The sequence below is a fragment of the Myotis yumanensis genome, unplaced genomic scaffold, assembly GCF_028538775.1.
Source record: "Myotis yumanensis isolate MYYU_CA2020_CCGP unplaced genomic scaffold, mMyoYum1.0.hap1 SCAF_3, whole genome shotgun sequence".
In the NCBI taxonomy this organism is placed as follows: Eukaryota; Metazoa; Chordata; class Mammalia; order Chiroptera; family Vespertilionidae; genus Myotis; species Myotis yumanensis.
In genome coordinates, this window is record NW_027223754.1 from 172,212,570 (window position 1) to 172,233,997 (window position 21,428).

The 21,428-nt window shown below is 38.1% G+C and overlaps 1 protein-coding gene across 5 annotated transcripts in view; it reads right to left on the reverse strand.

Moving 5' to 3' along the window:
• CNTN1 (contactin 1) overlaps positions 1-21,428 on the reverse strand; it is a 287,008-nt gene that overhangs the window by 92,856 nt on the left and 172,724 nt on the right. For all 5 annotated transcript variants that reach the window (XM_070410419.1, XM_070410420.1, XM_070410422.1 and 2 more), the window contains 5 exons: positions 17,846-17,970; positions 17,072-17,198; positions 13,052-13,202; positions 5,446-5,573; positions 4,994-5,169 (listed from right to left, as the gene is read on the reverse strand). In XM_070410419.1, the coding sequence (XP_070266520.1) occupies positions 4,994-5,169; positions 5,446-5,573; positions 13,052-13,202; positions 17,072-17,198; positions 17,846-17,970 (707 nt within the window). The remainder of the gene's footprint in view (positions 1-4,993; positions 5,170-5,445; positions 5,574-13,051; positions 13,203-17,071; positions 17,199-17,845; positions 17,971-21,428) is intronic.

The window sequence follows — 21,428 nt, forward strand, 5'->3', positions numbered from 1 at the left end:
AATTTAGATCAGATCATTGTCTGTTGTGGGGACTGTCCCCGGCATTATAGGAGTTTAGCAGCACACGTGTTCAACTGATGCCCGTACGCACTGCCCTCCTCCAACCACCCTGCAGTTGTCACAACCAAAGTCGCCAAGGCAGAAAAACTGCTCTGGGTTTAAAAGTACCACTTTAGGGCTTATGTCATCTCACTGTGCCTGCTTTCTGCAGGTCTATTTTTGACCTTTGCCTTTTCCCGTAGTACTGTACTACCCTCCTGTTCTCTTCCAACCTGTTGTTCCCTAACTCTGGACAACCTTTTCCTTGCTCAACAGTGAATAGAGTAAATGTGAAATTGAAATACATAAAAATGATGCAGTTTTATTATTGTTATTTCTCCCTCTTTCTCCCCTCCCCCCACTTTTTTTGGCATGTCTTGAAGAAGCAAAATTTCTGTTCAAGTTCATAACATGCTCTAGGATGGAATATGTATGTCTCGCTCATATTTAACATATTTTTGTGACATGTTCAGTCTAATTAATATTTTCTTTTAAAAAAGAAATATAGCCTAAGGGTATGAAATCTGTCTCCTTTAATTATGAATGGTGGTGTCAATATAGTCAGGACAAATGCATAGCCACATACCTGCAAACACACACATACACCTACCTACCTAAAGAAGATCATTAAGAATTTTATGGTTAGACCACCTGAGACTCTGTGGACTTTATTTACAATGTACTGCAAAGGTAGCTAATAGTTTAGGAAAAATGAAGTAATTTGGATAACCTCAAGTGAACATAAAACGCTCATTAATCAGGAGTATGGAATAAATTCTGAGTTGAACATTACTATCTTACAGTGTTTCAAACAATGGGAGAAGGGTTATCTAATACATGTAGGTGTGGATATTAACCAGTGGATGATAAGCCGAAGTAGAGAGGAGCACAGGGACTGTGTCAGACCACCTGGTTTCAGATCCTCCCTCTGCTGCTAGCAAGGTGAATAATTAATTTCAGCAAGTTACTTAACCTTTCTTATCCTCAGTTCTCTCACCTCGAAAACGGAGAAAATCACTCCAATAATATGCGTTCCATAGAGGACTGCCGTGAAGATCAACTGAGAAATACATGGAACACATTTAACCCAATGCTGGCCAAATAGTAAACACTCAACAAATGTTGACTATTTATTGTCTCTTTACTACCCTCAGCAAGGAAATACAGAGAATTTTATTTTTCTTGTACTAAGTGTCCCACACAGCAAGCAGCGCAAGAATTGATTTATGAAATATGAGCTCTACAATAAAAAAACAACTATCTGGCAAAAGCTATTGTAATTTTCAGTGGAGAATGATTCTCAATTGTAAAGAGTATTCACAATAATCACTTATAATCGGCCACATCTTGTGCCAAGCACTCTATAAGCATTCTCTCATTGAATTCTCACAAAAAATGTTATGAAGTAACTGGTTTTGCAAACCCAATGAAGTAACCTGAATGAAGTAAGTGAATTATTAATAACATTTTACAGAGGGGGAAATCTGAGGTTTGGAGAGGCTTAATCATAGGCTCGGTCACAGGATCCAAATTGAAAAAAATGGAGCCTAGAGCCCAGGTCTGGTTGTGGCCCAGCCTCTGAATAATTCATATGATATTTATAAATTCAATGCAGATCAAGCAATTGGCTTCTTGGTAAAGTACAATGTTAACATTTATTTGTAATAAGAGAATCAGAAAAAAAATTACATTGGCAACAGCAGGAATTCAAAAGTTTAATAACTCATGTGATTAACAAAGATAATAGCTCTGACAGGGAGAAAGTTGTCAAATAGTTTTTAAAAAATGACTCAAAGTTTATGTCAAAAGATAGGTGGCTATTAAAACATAATTTCTGGAGATCAGGTAAGTGGTAGATAGTCTAAGGTCCTTTCTAGAACAAGAGGGATTATAAGTCATATTGGTAAATAAAATGACTCTCCCTTTGGTATTTAAGGGAGTAAATAGCTATTGAATTAGAAAATCAAAATAGAAGCCATTTCATAGTTGGACATAAGTATATGGGAAAGTATATTTGTTTAATTTCATAAACAATCATTCCAGACTGAAATTTGAAATCTTATGCAACGCTGCCACAGGGTGGTCAAAATCTGGAACAGCAAGCTAAAATTAAAGCACTGAGTACTGAGTAAAAATTCTTACTAAAATTAAAGTGGAAAATAAAAATACAGGTTCGTGAAATAAAATGTTTAATTTGTGAACTTTATACTCTCTTCATTAATTAGAGCTTCAGATATTAATTTTAGCAATTAAAATGACTAAAACGTAATGATGATAATCGTAGCAGTTTGATAACTGTGATAGCAACCAAATGTTTACATCTGAATGTTAGAAATTTTTTAAAAAATATACTTTATTGACTTTTTTACAGAGAGGAAGGGAGAGAGATAGAGAGTTAGAAACATCGATGAGAGAGAAACATCGATCAGCTGCCTCCTGCACATCCCCTACTGGGGATGTGCTCGCAACCCAGGTACATGCCCTTGACCGTAATTGAACCTGGGACCTTTCAGTCCGCAGGCCGACGCTCTATCCACTGAGCCAAACCGGTTTCGGCATACATCTGAATTTTAAACTCACAAATTTAGTTCTGATTTATTTTGGATCAGTGTTGTGTTTGTTTCTGTCAGTGTTTTATTCACCCATAACTTTTCCTGGCGTGTGCTATGTGCTCAGTACAACATTTTTAAATGAACAAATGATACTCAATTATTGAAATGTTACCAGAATTTGTTTTAAATATCAAAATATTATTCAGTATATATATATATATATATATATATATATATATATATATACTGATATTTTTACCTACAACTTGAATAATAGACATTGAAATTAGCAATATTTCTTGTTTTGCTGTCCCTAATACCTGCTATCTCTATTATGTTTTCTTTTTTGGTTTTTAATTTATTTTAAATGTATCTTTATTATTGAAAGTATTACAGCTGCTCCCCCCACCCTTTGTTCACTAAGCTTTAGATAGAAAGAGCCACTAGGACAATGGTCTATTAAGGAGCGCAGAAGCAATTACTAGCCATCAGGATTATCTTTCACAAGGTGGATCAAACACAAATGTTGTTTTCACTTGAATCTTGTGTTGTGTATTTAGCAGTGAAGTCTGACTTTGAAGTTTGCCTTAAAAGAGAAAGAAGACATGAGGGAAAGCTTTATGGGTTTCTTGGGTTCAAAAGACAGAATTAAGCTTAAGAATTTATTTGAAAGAATTCTTATCCCCCCCCCCCTTTTAATATTTAGAGAGTTGAATCCCATCCGTCCATCTACAAAATGCTAAAATGTGCAGGAGTTATTTTCACTCAATTAAGCTGCACAGTTAGCCAGGGAGCATGTTTTCTACAACTCATGAACCGTTATCTGGTGGGCTGAGCTGAAACCAGGGTTGGTGAGCCAAGAGCAGGGTGTGCAGGTAGGATTCTCCTCTGGATAAGCTGAGGGGCAACTACAGGGATCTCCATGGCTACCTTCTGCAAAAGGGGGGTGACAGTGAGGGTTGAAGTCCATTACATTTTTGTGGTCTGCTTTGTGATTTATTTCTTAATTAGCATTCCAGTTATTTCTTTATTTTTCACTCTTTTAAAGCAAGGGGCTCTTTTCTCCTCTCGCCCTTTGCTAATATCTCTTTTTGAAATGTTTATTTACATTAACCAATACAATGTAACTATTGTGTTAAAAACATCAAGAGGCTCCACAAATAAAGTTTCAGCTTCATGTAGGCAATTTATACCCCAACATCTGTTTATATAGACTTCACAGTGGCTATTAACTAGCTACTTGTATAAATTATGGTTGTTATATTTTTGGAATTACTCAATTTATAAAACCAAGGAAATAAGCAAATTTAAAGGTCTATTTTTTAAAAAATAAGATTTCTGTTTAGCTCACTTTAGTTTTTCTTAAATTGAGTACATACTGAGTATCATTTGCTTTTCTTGCAAAACAACACACAATTTGAAGAAATTATTAAAGATTTTGGTGTAATTTTACTAGTTTTGGGTATGTTTATGATTAAGCATGTCAACATAGTTTGACATATATAAGGAAAATATATCACATGGCATAATGTTAAAATAGTTCTCTGCCGATATCCAGTTGTCATTTTTTATTTATTTTACTTTTTTTATTATATATATCTATATATATCTCTATATATATAGATATATATATATATCTATATATATATATATTGATTTCAGAGAGGAAAAGAGAGAGAGATAGAAACATCAATAATGAAAGAGAATCATTGATTGGCTGCCTTTTGCACGCCTCCTACTGGGGGTCAAGCCTGCAACCTGGGCATGTGCCCTTGACTGGAATCAAACCCGGGACCCCTCAGTACACAGGCACACGCTCTATCCACTGAGCCAAACCAGCTAGGGCCTATATTCTTTAAATCTATACATCCCTGTGCTTAATTGCAGGACTTGTATCATGTATGCTTTCCTATTCTTAAACTAAAACAGCTATTTAGCCCTTTTCAAATCACACGGATTTGTTCTCCAAACCTCCCCATATATATAATTGATCTATTTCTTACCCTCAAAGAATAAAATAAATAACCAAAAATAATTGTTTTAACAAAGGATAAGTTTATGCTCTTATCTCATTTAAAGTTAATGTGAAGGCACTAGAACCCAGAGTAAAGATATACTAAGGTGTACTACATCAATATAAAAATTGTATAATAATTCAGGGGAAATGGACCTACCACACAAAGAATAGTTATTGATTAATATTTCTACCAAAATCCTCAGGGCTAGCCATTTTTTCAGAAACGGGCAGGAGTGCTATGATGAACATAAGGAAACCCATGAAAAGCTTTTTTTTTTTTTTTGGCCTGTTTTTCAGTCTCATGTAAATGATTATAGTAACAGAGCTGTAGTGCAGACACATGGGGTTACTGCGATGTTAATACGATGAATCTTAAAACACATACCATAAAATTCCGCCGGTAATGAATGTTCTCTTTGTTGAAATCGATCACGTAGCCATTGAAGGACCAGACGAATGTGAGGTCCAGGGCAGGATCAAAGGAAGCAGCACACTGCATGGTGGCATTTTCTCCAACAGTGACATCAGCGTTAAGCGGGGCCAATATAATTCGCGTGGGATCTGGACATTTAAAATAAAGGAGTAATGCACAATTCAAGAAAATAGTAAGGGCTACATTAAAAGAATGAAAATCAATATATTTTGTTTGCTCTGTGCAAAGGAATATGATGTTTTCAAATTCAAATTCCAAAAACAATTTCACTAAGAGATTTGGCCAGAGGCTTTCCAAATGGAAACTTAGCAGTAGGTGGACTTTCTTAGAAGCTTATCATACATTAGAAATGCATCAATGTCAAACTAAAAAAACAACACAATTTTAATTAAATGCTTCCTTACCTGTGATAACAAGGGTCCCAGTGCTATTAGCCTTCCCTCTATTATTTTCTGCAAAGCATGTATAGATGCCACCATCACTCCTTGTAATGTTATTGATTTCCAAGCTGCCATCTTCCCAAATGAGTGTTCTATTGAAATGAAAATAATATGTAATTCATAAAATTAATTTCATGAAATACTTTATTTTTGTCTTACGTTGCAGACACTAGTATCATTAGTTTAGTATAATTTACACAAATTTGTTGACAGTAAGATTTTTATTTTCTTTAAAAACATTTTTAAAATTTATTTAGTTGAGAGACAGAGAAGCATTGATTTGTCGTTCCGCTTATTTATACATTCATTGGTTTCTTCTTGTATGTGTCCTGGCCTGAGACTGAACCCTCACCCTTGGTGTATCGGGACATGGCTCTGATCAGCAGAGTGACCCGGCCAGGGCTGACAGTGACACTTTAAAAGAAGAAACATTGTAGCCTTTGTTTGTAACATTCTTTCTTGGCATTGAGTGTTGTTTTAGAAAGCCATCTCCATCTTTTTCTTGGACTATTGCATTCATTGCTAACTGCCTTCCTGCTTTTACCCTTGCCCACCCATAGTCCCTTTTCCTTGAGTCAGCCAGACATCCTATATAATGAAGAGGTGATATGCAAATTGACCGTCATGCCCTTACACACAAGATGGCCACCCCCATGTGGTCACAACATGGCCACCCCCATGTCCTCACAATATGGCCGCACCCATGTCCTCCCAAGATGGCCACGCCCATGTGGTCACAGGATGGCCACACCCATGTGGTCACAGGGTGGCCACACGCATGCGGTCACAGGATGGCCACGCCCATGTGGTCACAAGATGGCCACGCCCATGTGGTCACAAGATGGCCACGCCCATGTCCTCACAAGATGGCCGCACCCATGTGGTCACAAGATGGCCAGCAGGGGAGGGAAGTTGGGGGTAACTGGACCAGAAGGAGAGGGCAGTTGTGGGCGACCAGGCCTGCAGGGGAGGGCAGTTGGGGTGACCGGGCCAGGAGGGGAGGGCAGTTGTGGGCGATCAGGCTGGCAGGGGAGTGGTTAGGGAGTGATCAGGCAGGCAGGCGAGAGGTTAGGAGCCAGCAGTCCAGGATTGTGAGAAGGATGTCCGACTTCCGGTTTTGGCCCAATCCCATAGGGGTCAGGGTCCCAGATTGGAGAGGGTGCAGGCTGGGCTGAGCAATCTCCCCCCCCCCGCCCAACCCCTCTGATGCACGAATTTCGTGCACTGGGCCTCTAGTGAAGACATAAATGACATAAGGCATATCATGTCACTCTTCTGCTCAGTGATGTCACTCAACAGCTTGAAACCATCCAGTGACCTTGCTTCTCACATAGTGAAAACCACAGTCCTCTGACTGCCTTTGAGACACTGGACAATTTTACAATTTCTTCCTCACTTCCTTCAGGATTTTGCACCTTCAGAAAGGTTTGCCTGATAATTCCAATTAGTATTGAATGCATGCACACGCACATACACACCGAAACAGACACACACACACAAAGTTACGCTGTCTTGCCATTCTCATCCTATACCTCTTCCCATATTTTTTTTTCTCTAATACATATTTCATCTGAGATAATTTAGGTTTACTTATTAACCTATCTTTACATTAGATGATACCATCTTTATGTAGCAAATTTGTATCTTCTTTGTGTGGGGCCATGTCTTCAATGATAATAGTATTCATTAACTCATTAGAAAAAAAATATTCTGTGTGTGCCAGGAACACGTTAAGTGGTGAGGCACTGATCACTGAGTAGTCATTCAATCAACCTTTTTCTTTTGAGTGAATGAACTACATGGAGCTGAACTGACGCAAGTGGTTTTCCACATCCCACCATCAAATGACTTTTACACCTCGGCGGGACAAGCTCAAATCAGTCACAGTCCTCAAGGAAATGAGCCCAGGTCTTCCAGAAATGTGACCTTAAGACTTCCATTCTGACTTTGAAGTGAGGACAGACTGACATTTTCATGGCTACAGAGGAATACAAGTCTATCTTATTTTTAGAAACTTAAAAAAAAAAAGATATTCTAAAACCTCCTTTAGTAAACAGCTTCTATAACATTAATATTTAGAAAATTCTTCTTTGAACAGAACCTAAATCTATTCCCTCTCCCTGTCTGCCTCTTCCTTAGAAGCTAGAGACCAAAATGACTTATTATATATAACTGTACTATAGTGTTTCTATATAACATATATTTGTCATATAGTGCCTTGCACTTTGATTTAATATTGACTCATCTGCCACTGGATATTTACCTTCTTTAAATGTATAATTTCCCAAAACTTAATTTATCTCTGAAGCTTTACAAAACACATGCCAACAATCCTTCATATATTTCATTTTAAGGGCCAAACTTGATAAAGGAAAAATACTATATATCTACCTTACTAATAAAAACCTCTGATAAGATTTTCCACCAATAATATATTCCAGGATTTCATTTCCTTTCTTTAACTATCCAGTACCAACTTAAGTTCATGACAGAGTATGTGCTTTCTGCTTCGTGAAGGAGAAACATAGTAACAAAATAATATAATCCTGAGTAATTGCTTGATACTGTGGAAGCTTTGGCAGCGTGCCTCTAAGTTCTCCAACTATAAGGAGTGTAATTGCTCCAATGCTCCAGATGCCACACTCAGAAACTGTCAGTGTGTTTGAGCCAAGCCCACACTTTCCACAGGCAGCTCTCAATCAGTGACTGAGCCCAGGAGAGATTTTAAGGCAGGCCAGTTCCTAGAAGGTACCAGACTCCTGTGATGGGCATTTTTAGCTGGACGACTCTCCAGTGGCCTTACCATATGGCTTTACCATTCTCCCCTCGATCTACACAGAAGCCCAAGTCATTTGCACCCAGATTTCCTTCCTTCCTTCTCTCCTTCATCTGGAGTAAGATCTGTATCTGGTCATCCACCTGCTGTCCTCTCGGTTTTCTTTCCTCTTCATTGCCATTAATAAATCTCTTTCATGATTAATCCTATGTTGGTATCTGCTTTCCATAGTTCCATAGTATCACAGTACCAACAGTATCATGCCACACTTTTTTCTCACTAGGCTCTAGTGTAAATCCTTAGCCAATTTTCACCCCACTTCCATTTAATTATTTTGCAAGTAAGTCAATAAAAATTATAGTTAGGTCACAATGGAAACAACAGCGACAATTATTCTTTTTAGAATCACACTGGTAGTGTTAGTTTTCTTATGTATATTAGCTCTCAATTGATCGTTATCATTTTTAAAATGTATACTTCCTTGTATCACTGATTTCGCCTATACTTTCAGGCAGTTCTTCCAGGGCATTAAAATTAAATTTTTAGAATGAATATGTAGGGAGCTTGATTTCTTTTTGTAATAATGGTCTTTATTCTTTTTTAAAAATATGTTTTTATCTATTTCAGAGAGAGGAAGGGAGAAGGACAAAGAGATAGAAACATCAATGATGAGAGAGAATCATCCATTAACTGCCTCCCACAGGCCCCCTACTGGGGATCAAGCTTACAACCAGGCATGTACCTTGACCCGGAATCAAACCATGACCTCCTGGTTTATGGGCTGATGCTCTCACTGATCCACACTGGCTAGGAAGATGGTCTTTATTCTTAAAACAATGTAGATTAAACTCCCAGGATCTTATTCTTATTTTCAGGTAATATGATATAGACAAGTAGTCAGACAAGCTAGGAACTATCTGGTCTTTAATAAATTACTTACTAACCATTGCAAAAAATTACTCAGAATAATCTCAATCTTATTTAGTAATATTTAAAGTATACAGACTCTGGAGTAGAAAAGAATTTTGGAGATATTCTCCAACAATGGCTCAGATAAAGATCATTTTATAGCTAACAGCCATCTATCAGATATAAATGGACAATTACAAATAATTTCTGTTGGCAAATATATGTGATTTTAGCCCAAAATAAAATCATTCAACTGAGAACTTAATTATAACTTATCAAGACTTATGTCTCCTCTCTACTGATTGCAAATATTGCATAAATCATTTTATAAGCCACTAACCAGGAAGAGAAATAAATTTGTAATGTAGAACCACTTTTTTATAACTATATTAATCAGAATGAAATTATAGTTATGCTTAATGAGTTATTCAGTTACTCGCTGAATATTTTTCAACAGAAATTTATTTCTCTAAAAATAATTTGTTTAACTTTTCTTTATACATACTATTTTATAACTTTCAAACCTATATTTACATCAAATACTATATTGATTATAAAGTAATTATTAATGGATTAAAGTAGTGAACAGCATTGGATTTATAGATCCTTTCCTAAAAAAGTAATACAATTTGATTCAAAGACTTTAAAAATATTATGATAGGACTAAAATACTAAAATTTTAGGAAGTAGAATTTTATTTTCTTTGAATGTGTTAATATTAAAGAAAAACAAATCCATGAAACATGGTGCAGAGAAATCCTTGGCTGGAGAGGCCTGTAATATTGGTGCTCATTAGAATTGAAGCCAAGGTTTTTAAATTAAAAGCTAATGTTTCAGCAGCAAATTGAACAAATTGATTCTTCCTTTAACATTAATTCTTCCAGTACCATTTCATTAAATTCTTAATAACTCTTAGACGTATCTACACTAATAAAAGAGAAACATGGTAATTGGCGTACGACCACTACCCTTCCCATTGGCTAATCAGCGTATCCTTATGCAAATTAACTGTCAGCCAAGATGGCGGCCGGCAGCCATGCACTGAAGCGAGCAGGGAGGCTTGCTTCCTCCAGGAACTGCCGACTCCAACGTTTGCGGCCTCTCAACTGCAACTCTAAGCAACTATTACTATGTTGCAAATAAGAAGCTAAACAAAACCGGCTGTCAGTCAGCCCCGGACTGCAACATTGTATCCATGTTTTCAGCAGCAGCCTCAGAGCTAAAGCTGGCCCAGAATAAAAAATAAAAAAAAGAAAACAAGGAGCGGTTGGAAGCTTTTAGTCAACTGCCAGTGGGAAAACAGCCCTCAGCCCCTCAGCCAGCCTGGCCAGGCACCCCAGTGGGGACCCCCACCCTGATCCAGAACACCCTTCAGGGCAAACCAGCCGGCCCCTACCCGTGCACCAGGCCTCTATCCTATATAGTAAAAGGGTAATATGCCTCCCGGCACCGGGATCAGCGGAGCAGTGAGGCCTCCCGGCACCGGGATCAGCGTGACAGGGGGCAGCGCCCAAACCCCCTGATCAGCCCTGCTCTGTGCCTGATGGGGGGGAGCTCCCCAATCCCCCGATTGCCCTGCGGCTCTGTGTGTGACAGGGTGCAGCGCACCAACCCCCTGATTGGCCCTGCTCTGTGTGTGACAGGGTAGAGCCATAACCTCTCCATCGGCCCTGCCCTGAGTGTGACAGTGGCGGTGCCCCAACCCCCTGATCGGCCCTGCTCTGTGGGTAATAGAGCGTGGTGCCCCAACCCCCCTCCATGGGCCTTGCTCTGTGTGTGACAGGGTAGAGCCATAACCTCCCCATTGGCCCTGCCCTGAGTGTGACAGGGTGCAGCGCCCCAACCCCCTGATCCGCCCTGCTCTGTGTGTGATAGGAGGCGGTGCCCCAACCCCCCTGATGGGCCCTGCTCTGTTAGTGACAGGGGGCAGCGCCCCCACCCCCCTGATGGGCCCTGCTCTGTGAGTGACAGGGGGCAGCGCCCCCACCCCCCTGATGGGCCCTGCTCTGTGAGTGACAGGGGGCAGCGCCCCAACCCCCTGATCGGCCCTGCTCTGTGTGTGACAGGGGGTGGCGCCGCAACCTCCCCATCGACCCTGCCTTGAGTGTAACAGGGGGCAGTGCCCCAACCCCCCAATCAGTCTACCCTGAAAGTGACTGAGGGTGGCATTGCAACCTCCCGATCCACCCTGCTCTGTGCATGACGGGGGTGGCGCCCCAACTCCCCAATCGGCCTTGCTCTGAGCCTGACCAGGGGCTGCACTTAGGGATTGGGCCTGCCCTCTGCCACCCGGGAGCAGGCCTAAGCCAGCAGGTCGTTACCTCCTGAGGGGTCCCAGACTGTGAAAGGGCACAGGCCGGGCTAGGGGACCCCCCTCCCCCCCGAGTGCACAAATTTTTGTGCACCGGGCCTCTAGTTAACTATAAAAGTTAACGTAATGTGTTCAGGGAAGCAAGTGCTATCCTTATACTATCCTTTCTTCCCACCCCACCTCTGTCCCCCACACAGCCATTCTTGTGATCATCCTAATACGAGGACTATGTTAGCATATGATCATTCATATCACTATGACACAAGTTTAAGTTTTTTAGTTTGGAGATTATCCATGTATTTTCAAAAGTTCACTTTAACCTTTCCAGGCTTTATCAGTGGTTCTCAACCTTCTGGCCCTTGAAATACAGTTCCTCATGTTGTGACCCAACCATAAGATTATTTTCATTGCTACTTCATAACTGTAATGTTGCTACTGTTATGAATCATAATACAAATATCTGATATGCAGGATGGTCTTAGGTGATCCCTGTGAAAGGGTCGTTTGACTGCCAAAGGGGTCGCGACCCACAGGTTGAGAACTGTTGCTTTAGATACTACAACATAGAGTTGATAATGAACATCTTACTTACTTTACTGGATTATTGTGAAGTAGATTTGTCTTATATACTTGGCCAAAATAGTCTTTTAAAAGGCAAAATATGTTTTTCCTTCCTTATTTAAGCCTTTAGTCAGATTTCCATTACTGGTAGATGAAGCCCAAGCCCCTTAGTATAAAAACATTGTTATTGATGATCTGGCTTACTATATCTCATCTCTTAAAACTCTTCTCTATTTTCTTCTAAAGACAAGCCATAATGATTTTAGTTCCTGCGTTTCTTACACATCCTATACTCTCTGCTTCAGGGCCTTTGCACATATTACTCTCACTGCCTGGAATGTTTCCTGATCCCCCAACTTCACATCTCATTCCTCTTATTTTTCATCCTGTCTCCTCCCCAGTCTTTTGTACTCACTATAACCATAGCTTCTTCTTGGAACCTTACAGAAAGTATTCAGTGTGACTTTTATATAAATAATCTATGCAAGTCACATGATTTTTGTATTATCCCAAAGCCACCAAGACATTGGTAGATGATCTATTTGTTAGGAAGATAAGAAGTTCCTGTTCACATAAAAAGATGGGAAGAAGTGATTAGTACTTTGAAGTCATTTTTTCATTTTCTTACTGGTATAGTTATTAGGCTAATGGCAGAAAATTAAAATATGAATGGATATAGATGCCCTTATGAGGAGAAAAGTAAGTTGAAGAGATCCTATTTTATATCTTATTGTTCATTATTTCTGTGTCCTTGGGCAATTTACCAAGAATCTGAGTTTCAGTGTTCTAAATTCCCTTATAAATTAATTATAGAAGCCTAAAAATTAAATCCTGATTATAATAGACACTGACAGTATTGGGTAAGAACTTCATTCATCTTAGAACTAGAATATCTTCCGCAAAGAAAAGTTGGAACAAACAACATTTACACTATTAATATGAAAACAAATCCTCTGTAAAATAAATTCTCCCAAATAGTGAATTCTAGTTGGATTTCCAGTTTCGGGACTAACCTGCTGCCATTGACAAGCCACTCTGTCCCTTTACTCCACGAAAATTTTGGTTTGGGTGCAGCTTTGGGTTTGCATTCAATTATAACCCTTCCGCCTTTTGCAGCCAGGATCTTCTTCTTCATAGGATTCATTTCAAAAGTTGGAGCCAAAGCTAAAAGAAAGTAAGTTATTATTTTTCTCTTTCATTAAAAAAATTTCCGCTATTCATCTTTTATTTTGTTTTGATTACTAGTCAACAGAAAAGATTAATTTCACCAAATATTATCAGCTATGACCAATACACATTTTGTACTTAGTGCTAATACCTTTTTCTTTTATTTAATAATTTTATGGAGGTATATTTAACTTATCATAAAATCCACCAATTTTAAATGTATAATTCTTGGTGACTGCTGGATTATTATAAGTATTAGTTACAATCAAATGCTATATACATATTTACCTTGAAGGTAACATCTAATTCAATTGTTTTGACTGAATTGCACAAGAGAAGTGAAGTGAAAGACTGGAGGAAATTGAGCACCATCATTAATTATGACCTATGGTCATAATCAATACTCTCAACCACACTGTAAATGAACTGTCCCTCCTTTACAAAGGAGAGAAGTGATAGCTATTAAAATTACATCATTTGCTGAAGGTATCACAGGCAGCATGTACCAGGTAGGATTCACATTAGAATCTAGTTCCTTGTGATTTGCAAACATGCTTTTTTCACTAAGCAATATAGCTCCTCCCTCATTGAACAAACATATATTGAACACCAACTGAATGCAGGTACTATGAGATGGTAAAATAAACAGAGAGAGCCCTGCCTTCTGGGGAATCCAATTAAGGTCATGATTCACCTGTAGTTAATCTTTCCCTCATGTACAGAAAAATAATTATGAAAAGAAGATATAGAGTCTCATAAAAGGTTACTCCATTGATGGCATGCTCTAACTTTCTTTAGGGTCCCCACATTTAGCTCCTTTCTCAACCTCCTTGTTTATTAGCAGACTCTAGGGCAGCAGTTCTCAACCTGTGGATCACTACCCATTTGGGGGTGAACGACTCTTTCCTAGGGGTCGCCTAAGACCATCGGAAAACACATATATAATAACATATTGTTTTTGTGATTAATCACTATGCTTTAATTATGTTCAATTTGTAACAATGAAAATACATCCTGCATATCAGATATTTACATTATGATTCATAACAGTAGCAAAATTACAGTTAGGAAGTAGCAACGAAAATAATTTTATGGTTGCGGGCCACCACAACATGAGGAACTGTATTAAAGGGTCGCGGCATTAGGAAGGTTGAGAACCACTGCTCCATTCATCAGTTTTCACACCTTCCAATCATCTGTAATTATGTCCTTCCTGGAGCATTTTTTAGGCCTAGGTATATCTTTTTAATTTTTGATTTATTGATTGATTTTAGAGAGAGAGGAGGGGAGGAGAGAGAGAGGAAAATAGAGATTGATTTGTTGTTCCACTTATTTATGTATTCAGTGGTTGAATCTTTTGTGTGCCCTGACTGAGGATCAGACCTGCAACTTGGTGCACTGGGACAAAACTCTAACCAACGGAGGTACCCGGCCAGGGTCAGGCCTGTTTATCTTTATCCAGGTCTTGACTCTTCATCTTCTAGTCCCGTGATTCTCAATTTTGTCTGTTCATCAAAATTATCTGAAGACCTTGACAAAATACAGATTTGGTATTTTGGGGTGGGCCTGAGATTCGGCACTTCTAACAAGCTCCCAGGTGTTGCTACTGCTCTGGCTGCTTTTTACAGCAACGATTTAGTTTATCCCATTCTTTCCTTAGTCTGAGTTTTGATAACTGACAGATTAAAAAGTAACCAGCCAATTACTGCTGTACACCTAACTCAGTGTGTGGTATGGGCTTAGTAAACATTGTGGGTGATATATTACTTGTAAAATATGGGACAAAATTTTAAATGATTATATATATATTTTTAAATATATTTTATTAATTTTTTACAGAGAAGAAGGGAGAGGGAGAGAGAATTAGAAACATTGATGAGAGAGAAACATCGATCAGCTGCCTCCTGCACATTCCTGTGTCTGCAACCAAGGTACATGCCCTTGACCGGAATTGAACCTGAAATCCTTGAGTCCGCAGGCTGACGCTCTACCCACTGAGCCGAACCGGTTAGGGCTAAAATGATTATATTTTAAAAGTCTAAATGTATCCAGAAAATGATCATTTTTCTTGAATAGGTTCAGTTTTAATGAAATGATTGATTTGGCATTGTTATTTAAGTAGCTTTATACTCATCTAATATTTTAATTTCTAGGTACAGGATCTAGAGTATGTTCCCATATATTTTAATAGTGGGAAGGAATAAGGGAACATTTTTCCCAGTTAAGAAGAAGGCATGTTTTGTGTGTGTGTCCTTTTTGTTCTTTACTGGGCCTATTCAAAAAAGGGGAGTGGAGGGGAAAAGATCAACCAATGAATTTGTATGCATATATGCATAACCCGTGGACACAGACAATGCGGTGGTGAGGGCCTGGGCAGGGGTAGAAGCAGGATGGGAAAGGCTAGAAGAGGTTAATGGGGGGGAAAAGAAGGATCTATGTAATACTTTCAACAATAAAGATTAAAAGGAAAAAATATATATATATATTTAAAAAGGAGAAAAAAATAGTATCTGGTGTAGAGTAAGTATTCAACAAATATTTGGTGGATGAATAATGACTTTAAACAACTCAAGAAAGGTTCCTAAAGGTAATAAACAAATATATATTGAGACTAATATAAAAATGCCCAGGAACATTGCTCTTAGGCTGAAAATGCTGTTTGCTTAGTTACTACATTAATAGTCATTAAATGGTTGACAGATTTAATGTTTTAATATGGAGAGATCTTCAGCCTGAACTGTTGAATATTCATATTCTTTTGTAATGCATTAGGATAAACAAGAAATTTTAACAGAAAATATAAATTTCATATTTGGAAAAAAAATGTAAATTCACCTCATATGTTCTCCAAGAGTCAAATGGTTTTTTGCACTCCATACCAAAATAATGTGGTATGAAACTGAAGCCTGAACATTTGCTTGATATTCAAATGAACTAGATCAAATATATTAGCCAAAATGTTTTGACTTTGTGCGAGAAGAAATGGAATATGATCCTCAATATTATAATAAGTAGAAGGGAAAGTTAAAATTACGACCTCCATTTTTTAAAAAGATCATTTATTTTTAATACTTCCTTACAGTTCTGTAACTCCTATTCATAGTATTTTAGTGTCACTAAATACTAGTGATAGCAATGTTTTAAAGATTTCCCTTGGTGTAGCAAGAATAAAGTATCAGGGTAAATTTAAAAAAAATGAATATAGGGCACAGGTAAGGGGATTGTTTTTGGACAGGAGAAGACAGACCTGTCTTTCTCTGGATGAAGAGATGAAAGGGCAAGGATAGTAAAGATGTAGATTAGTTTTGAATGAGGGATGGGAAATTGAAATATTCTATTTCAAAGGGTTTCGATTTTCATGGAGAAGTAAGAAGGCATTATGAAAGTAGAAGTCAGCAAGGGACAAGGAGCTTGAAGAATGTCCCGAGGGTCTTGCGTAGCAATTGTAGGGCATGAGACCCAGGGACTGATACAGGGAACGAGTGCTCAATTCTCCTCCTCTGAGGCTGGGCCATGTGCCTTGTGAAAGCACTATCCTCACTATGTGATTGTCAGGTAGCTATTTAGCTGCCCAGATATAGGAGTGAACAATTCTTGTAAAAATTGGCATGTGTAAGGTTCTCTTTACCATTCACAACATTTTTTTAAACTATTATGCTCCATGTTGCCTTATATTCATCTACTGTTCTTTAATGAAAGGAAGAAAAAATAATAATGTCCTTGTCCAAACCACATTTTAAACGTTTCTAACTTAATAATGCCAGAATATAAAGTGAAATCAAGTATGACCTACAGACACCCTCTGGTCATTTTTTAATGAATCACTTTCTTGCTGAATGTTAACAGGAACCAGAAATGATACCCACCTAAGATCTTCAACTCTGCATTTGCATAAATAGCTCCATACGTGTTTTCAGCTATGCACTGGTACATGCCAGCATTTTCGAACGTCACATCATACAGTCTCAGTTCTCCTTTATGATACTGATGATACTGAAAGGAACACAAAGGAGAAACATTTCCTCAATAAACTTCAACAGAAACGCTTTCATTTAGAAATGGGCTTGGATGTCTTTTTATTTAAGTACATTATTCTGCCCCACTATGAACTAAGCCAAGGAAAGTGGGATGTCCATGGGGAACTCAAACCCACTTACCATGCTCAGTGGCTCCTATTTTATTCCTCCCACCGAGCTGAGAGCCCACCTTTCCCCTCCCAGCCCAGCTGGGAGGCTACCGTGGGAAGGTAGAGAAGGACACCACTGCTGCCCCTTGCTCCCAGGGCTAAAAATAGGACTTTGCTGTTACCTCTGTTCCTGTGGGTCAGGAAAACAGTGGCAAGAAAAAGAGGACAATATCATGGAGTGGAGCCAGATGAATAAAAAGAGGGGTGAAAGTGGAACAAAGGGAAAAAATAAGGAGAGAAAGAGAAGGTAGACATAAGATTGCAGAAAGTTGTTTACGCTGAAAGAAGATAATTCATGTTCACTTTCTTGCTTGTTTTTTCAATGAAACATTTTTTTATTAAAGGTCCTATGTCTCCTTACTCTATTGACTCTCCTGATATATTTATCCCAGGACCACCAGGAGTGTTACCTAAATATGGACCCAAGAACCACACAGTACTTGCACATACATACCACATAGCCATTTTTCAGCCATCGGATAGTAGGAATGGGCTTCCCTGTGGCCACACAAGGCCAGTAGAGGTCACTGCCTATATCCACTTCTGTGTCATTGATGTGCTCTACCCATTCAGGAAATGCTAAAAAATAAAGAACAAAAAATAAAATAAAATAAAAAATAAAAAACAGTGTAAATGTCAAATGTAATTCTCAACATTCATCATAATCTTCAGTATGAAAAATGCTTTCAGTTGACCTTCATTACATCAGCTATGTGTGTGTCATAAAATCAATGTGAGAGCCATTGAAAGTGAATTCCATAGGTCTGCAGGTAAATTTTAACCTATGTTATTATAGCAGGAGTTAACTATAATTCAATTTGTAATTATTTTTCTATTTGTGAACAATGTTATATTAGAAAGCTAATGCATGGATAGCAGTAAAGTAATTTATATTTATAACATAAATCTTTCAAAATGACAAAGTTTTAAAGAATTATGTCTTAATTATGACACTATCTCTTCTTTTTTAGGATAAAGAGTAATTTTTTCCCCACTCCTTCAGATATATACTATCTTTCTTTTTATGTAATTTTGGCTAGTATCCACAGTAACTTGACTTGTTCACTAAAATAACCTTTAGATGTTATAAACTACATATAGTAGCTATAAATGGTGAAATCTATGCTTGAGAGAAATTGATCTCAGCCTTGTCAACTGATTCGATCTATTGAGAGCTTAAAAATGCTAGGAATGTCCCCGCTCCCCCCCAAAAAAATAATATTTGTAGAGAGCAAACAAATAACCTGATAATATTTTTTAGTATTTAAGTTTTTTAAGTAGTCCAAATAGATGTAAGTAAATAAATTCATGTAAAATAAAGGAGAGAACCCTAGTAAAGTATTTTATTTAATTTTCTTTGAAAATAACTTTAATTATATTCATTTTATGACCAAATCAATAAACATATCTTTTGTAAAGTACTTAATGTGTATAAATAACAAAGGACCTAAAACTTTAAAAAAAATTTTCACCTAAGGATATGTTTCTATTGATTTTTAGAGAGAGAGGAAGAGAAGGAAAGAGAGAGAGAGGAAGAGAGAGAGAGGGAGAAACATCAATATTGGTTGCCTCTTGTATGCACCTGGACAGGGGATTAAACCTGTAACCTTTTAGTGTACAGGATGATTCTCCAACCAACTGAGCCACCCGGCCAGGATAAGACATAAGACATTTTTATGATCTCACTGAACTCCATCAACATTATGTGTATATATGTGTACATATGTATTTTTATAGTACATCCTACATAATAAAAGCCTAATATGCTAAGTGTCCAGTCATCCAGTTGACCATTCAACCAATCAAGGAGTAATATGCTAATGATAGGCTGAGTCCACCAACTGCTCGCTATGACATACACTGACCACCAGGGGGCAGATAGTTGACCGGTCGACCAGGCGCTATGATGTGCACTGACCACCAGGGACAGACGCTCAACTCCGGAGCTGCCCCCTGGTGGTAAGTGCGGGAGTACTGCTCAGCCAGAAGCCCTGAGCTGAGATCATGGCTGGCGAGCGCAGCAGCGGCGGCGGGAACCTCGCCTGCCTCTGCAGCAGAGCTAAGGATATCTGACTGACAGCTTAGGCCTGCTTCCTGTGGGGAGCAAGTCTAAGCCATCAGTCGGACATCCCTCAAGGGCTCCAGGACTGCAAGAGGGTGCAGGCCAGGCTGAAGGACCACACCCCCTGAGTGCATGAATTTTGTGCACTGGGCCTCTAGTATGTTTTTTGCTTATAATTATGTTTTACCTGTAACATATGAAGATTATTTTAAAATAAATATTCATAATATGTTATACTAATTGATAGAGATTTTATTCTGTATATAATATTAGTAATAGATAAAACAGGAATATCAGCACCATTCCTGCCTTAGCCTCACACAGGTGACACAGAGATGTCATATTAAAAATGAGAAGAATAAATAATTGAATCAGCTTGTTGCATCCTATATAAGATTTAATTATGCACTCCTCTGCTTGCTTGTTTAGATCAAAAGATAAAACTTTGCATGCCTCATTAGTTCAGAGAAATAGCAGTTTCCTTAAATTACCACCTATAAATATTTGCTCTGTCACCTTGATTCTTCTAAGAATTTACATATTAGACAGTTATGAACTCTACACCGTTGAGAATCTGGAGTGTAGATTTCTTAATATGTTGAATTAAGACCAATCTATAAGTGCTAGAAACCAGACAGAGAATGGCAGCTATATTTAAAAATATGTAAGAGTTCTAAGCGGGATTTTTCTCCCCTCAGTAGGCCACCCATGTATATTTGATGTGTATCAAATGAGTTTTGTTGGGGTATTAAATATACAAGTTTGGAGGGCAGAGAAAATGTCTGGGTCAGAGTTTTGTGACTGAAATAAAAAAAGAGGTTCAAAGATCCAATCGCCCTTGCGCCAATATTAGAAGGGCATGAGTTCGGAGGAGGAGAGTGGTGTGGGAGGACATTAACAAAGTGGGGTTCCAGAGCAGAAGCCTAGAAAGTGAGTCATGGAAGAGGGAGGGATTGACTATGGCAACTGCTGTTCTACAACAGCACACTGAGAATTGACCATTAGCTTTGACAAAAAATGGATGTCATTGGTGATCATAAAAGCAAAGGTTTCAGTGGAAAGGTGGGGATAAAAATCAAATCAGAGTGTATTTAAGAAAGAAAAATAATGGAGGCAGCATTTTTAAAGAGTATACACAATTCTGTCACAATTTTTATTACTTTTTTTAGGGGAGACAAGAAGAAAAAAATGGGGCAGTAGCCAGAGGTAAAATGAAGAATTTAAAGAAGGAAGAAACAAGAGCCACTAGTTAAATGATCTAGTCAAGAGAAAAAAACTTCTTATGCTGTAAGGAGGAGGGATGTCTGGGACAATAACCTTACATAAGTAAGAGGGGTAGAATCTATACACAAATGGAGGTGTTGGTGTTGGTCTCAGATAGCAACTGAAATTATAATAATAAGAGATACGGGTAGAGATGCAGGTATTGGGTAGATGTGGAAGGGAGAATGTAGAAGTTCTAACTGAATTACTTCCATTTTCTCTATAAGATAGGAAGCCAAGATACAGGTTTGAAGGAAGTAATGAAGGCATGAAATGTTTACCTAAGAGAGTGGGCGAGTAAGTGGATCTGGGAAATGTAGTATAATTGCCAGGTAACACTGAGATTCACTTAAAGTTAGTGATGCATCATTTACAACGAATTAACCAACATGGAGTGTTTATCTCAAGGCAAATTCAAGTTCCTGGCTCCAGGCACTGAGAGGCAGAGAGCTCGATTTTTCCAGGGTTAGCCTTTGCAAAGCTAATAGACAAAGTAGAGAGATGAGTGAGCTGAGAGGGTTTACAGGGGAATAATACTGATGGATCACACATATAGTATATGCGACTTAATTAGACATAATTAATGCGACTAATTAGACATAACAAATATTTCATGATTTTGCATCATGTAATATACTTCACTGTTATTAAATTATTAATCACTATGTACTACTAGTTTTTTAAGTATGAAAATGGCTGTAAATTTATTTAA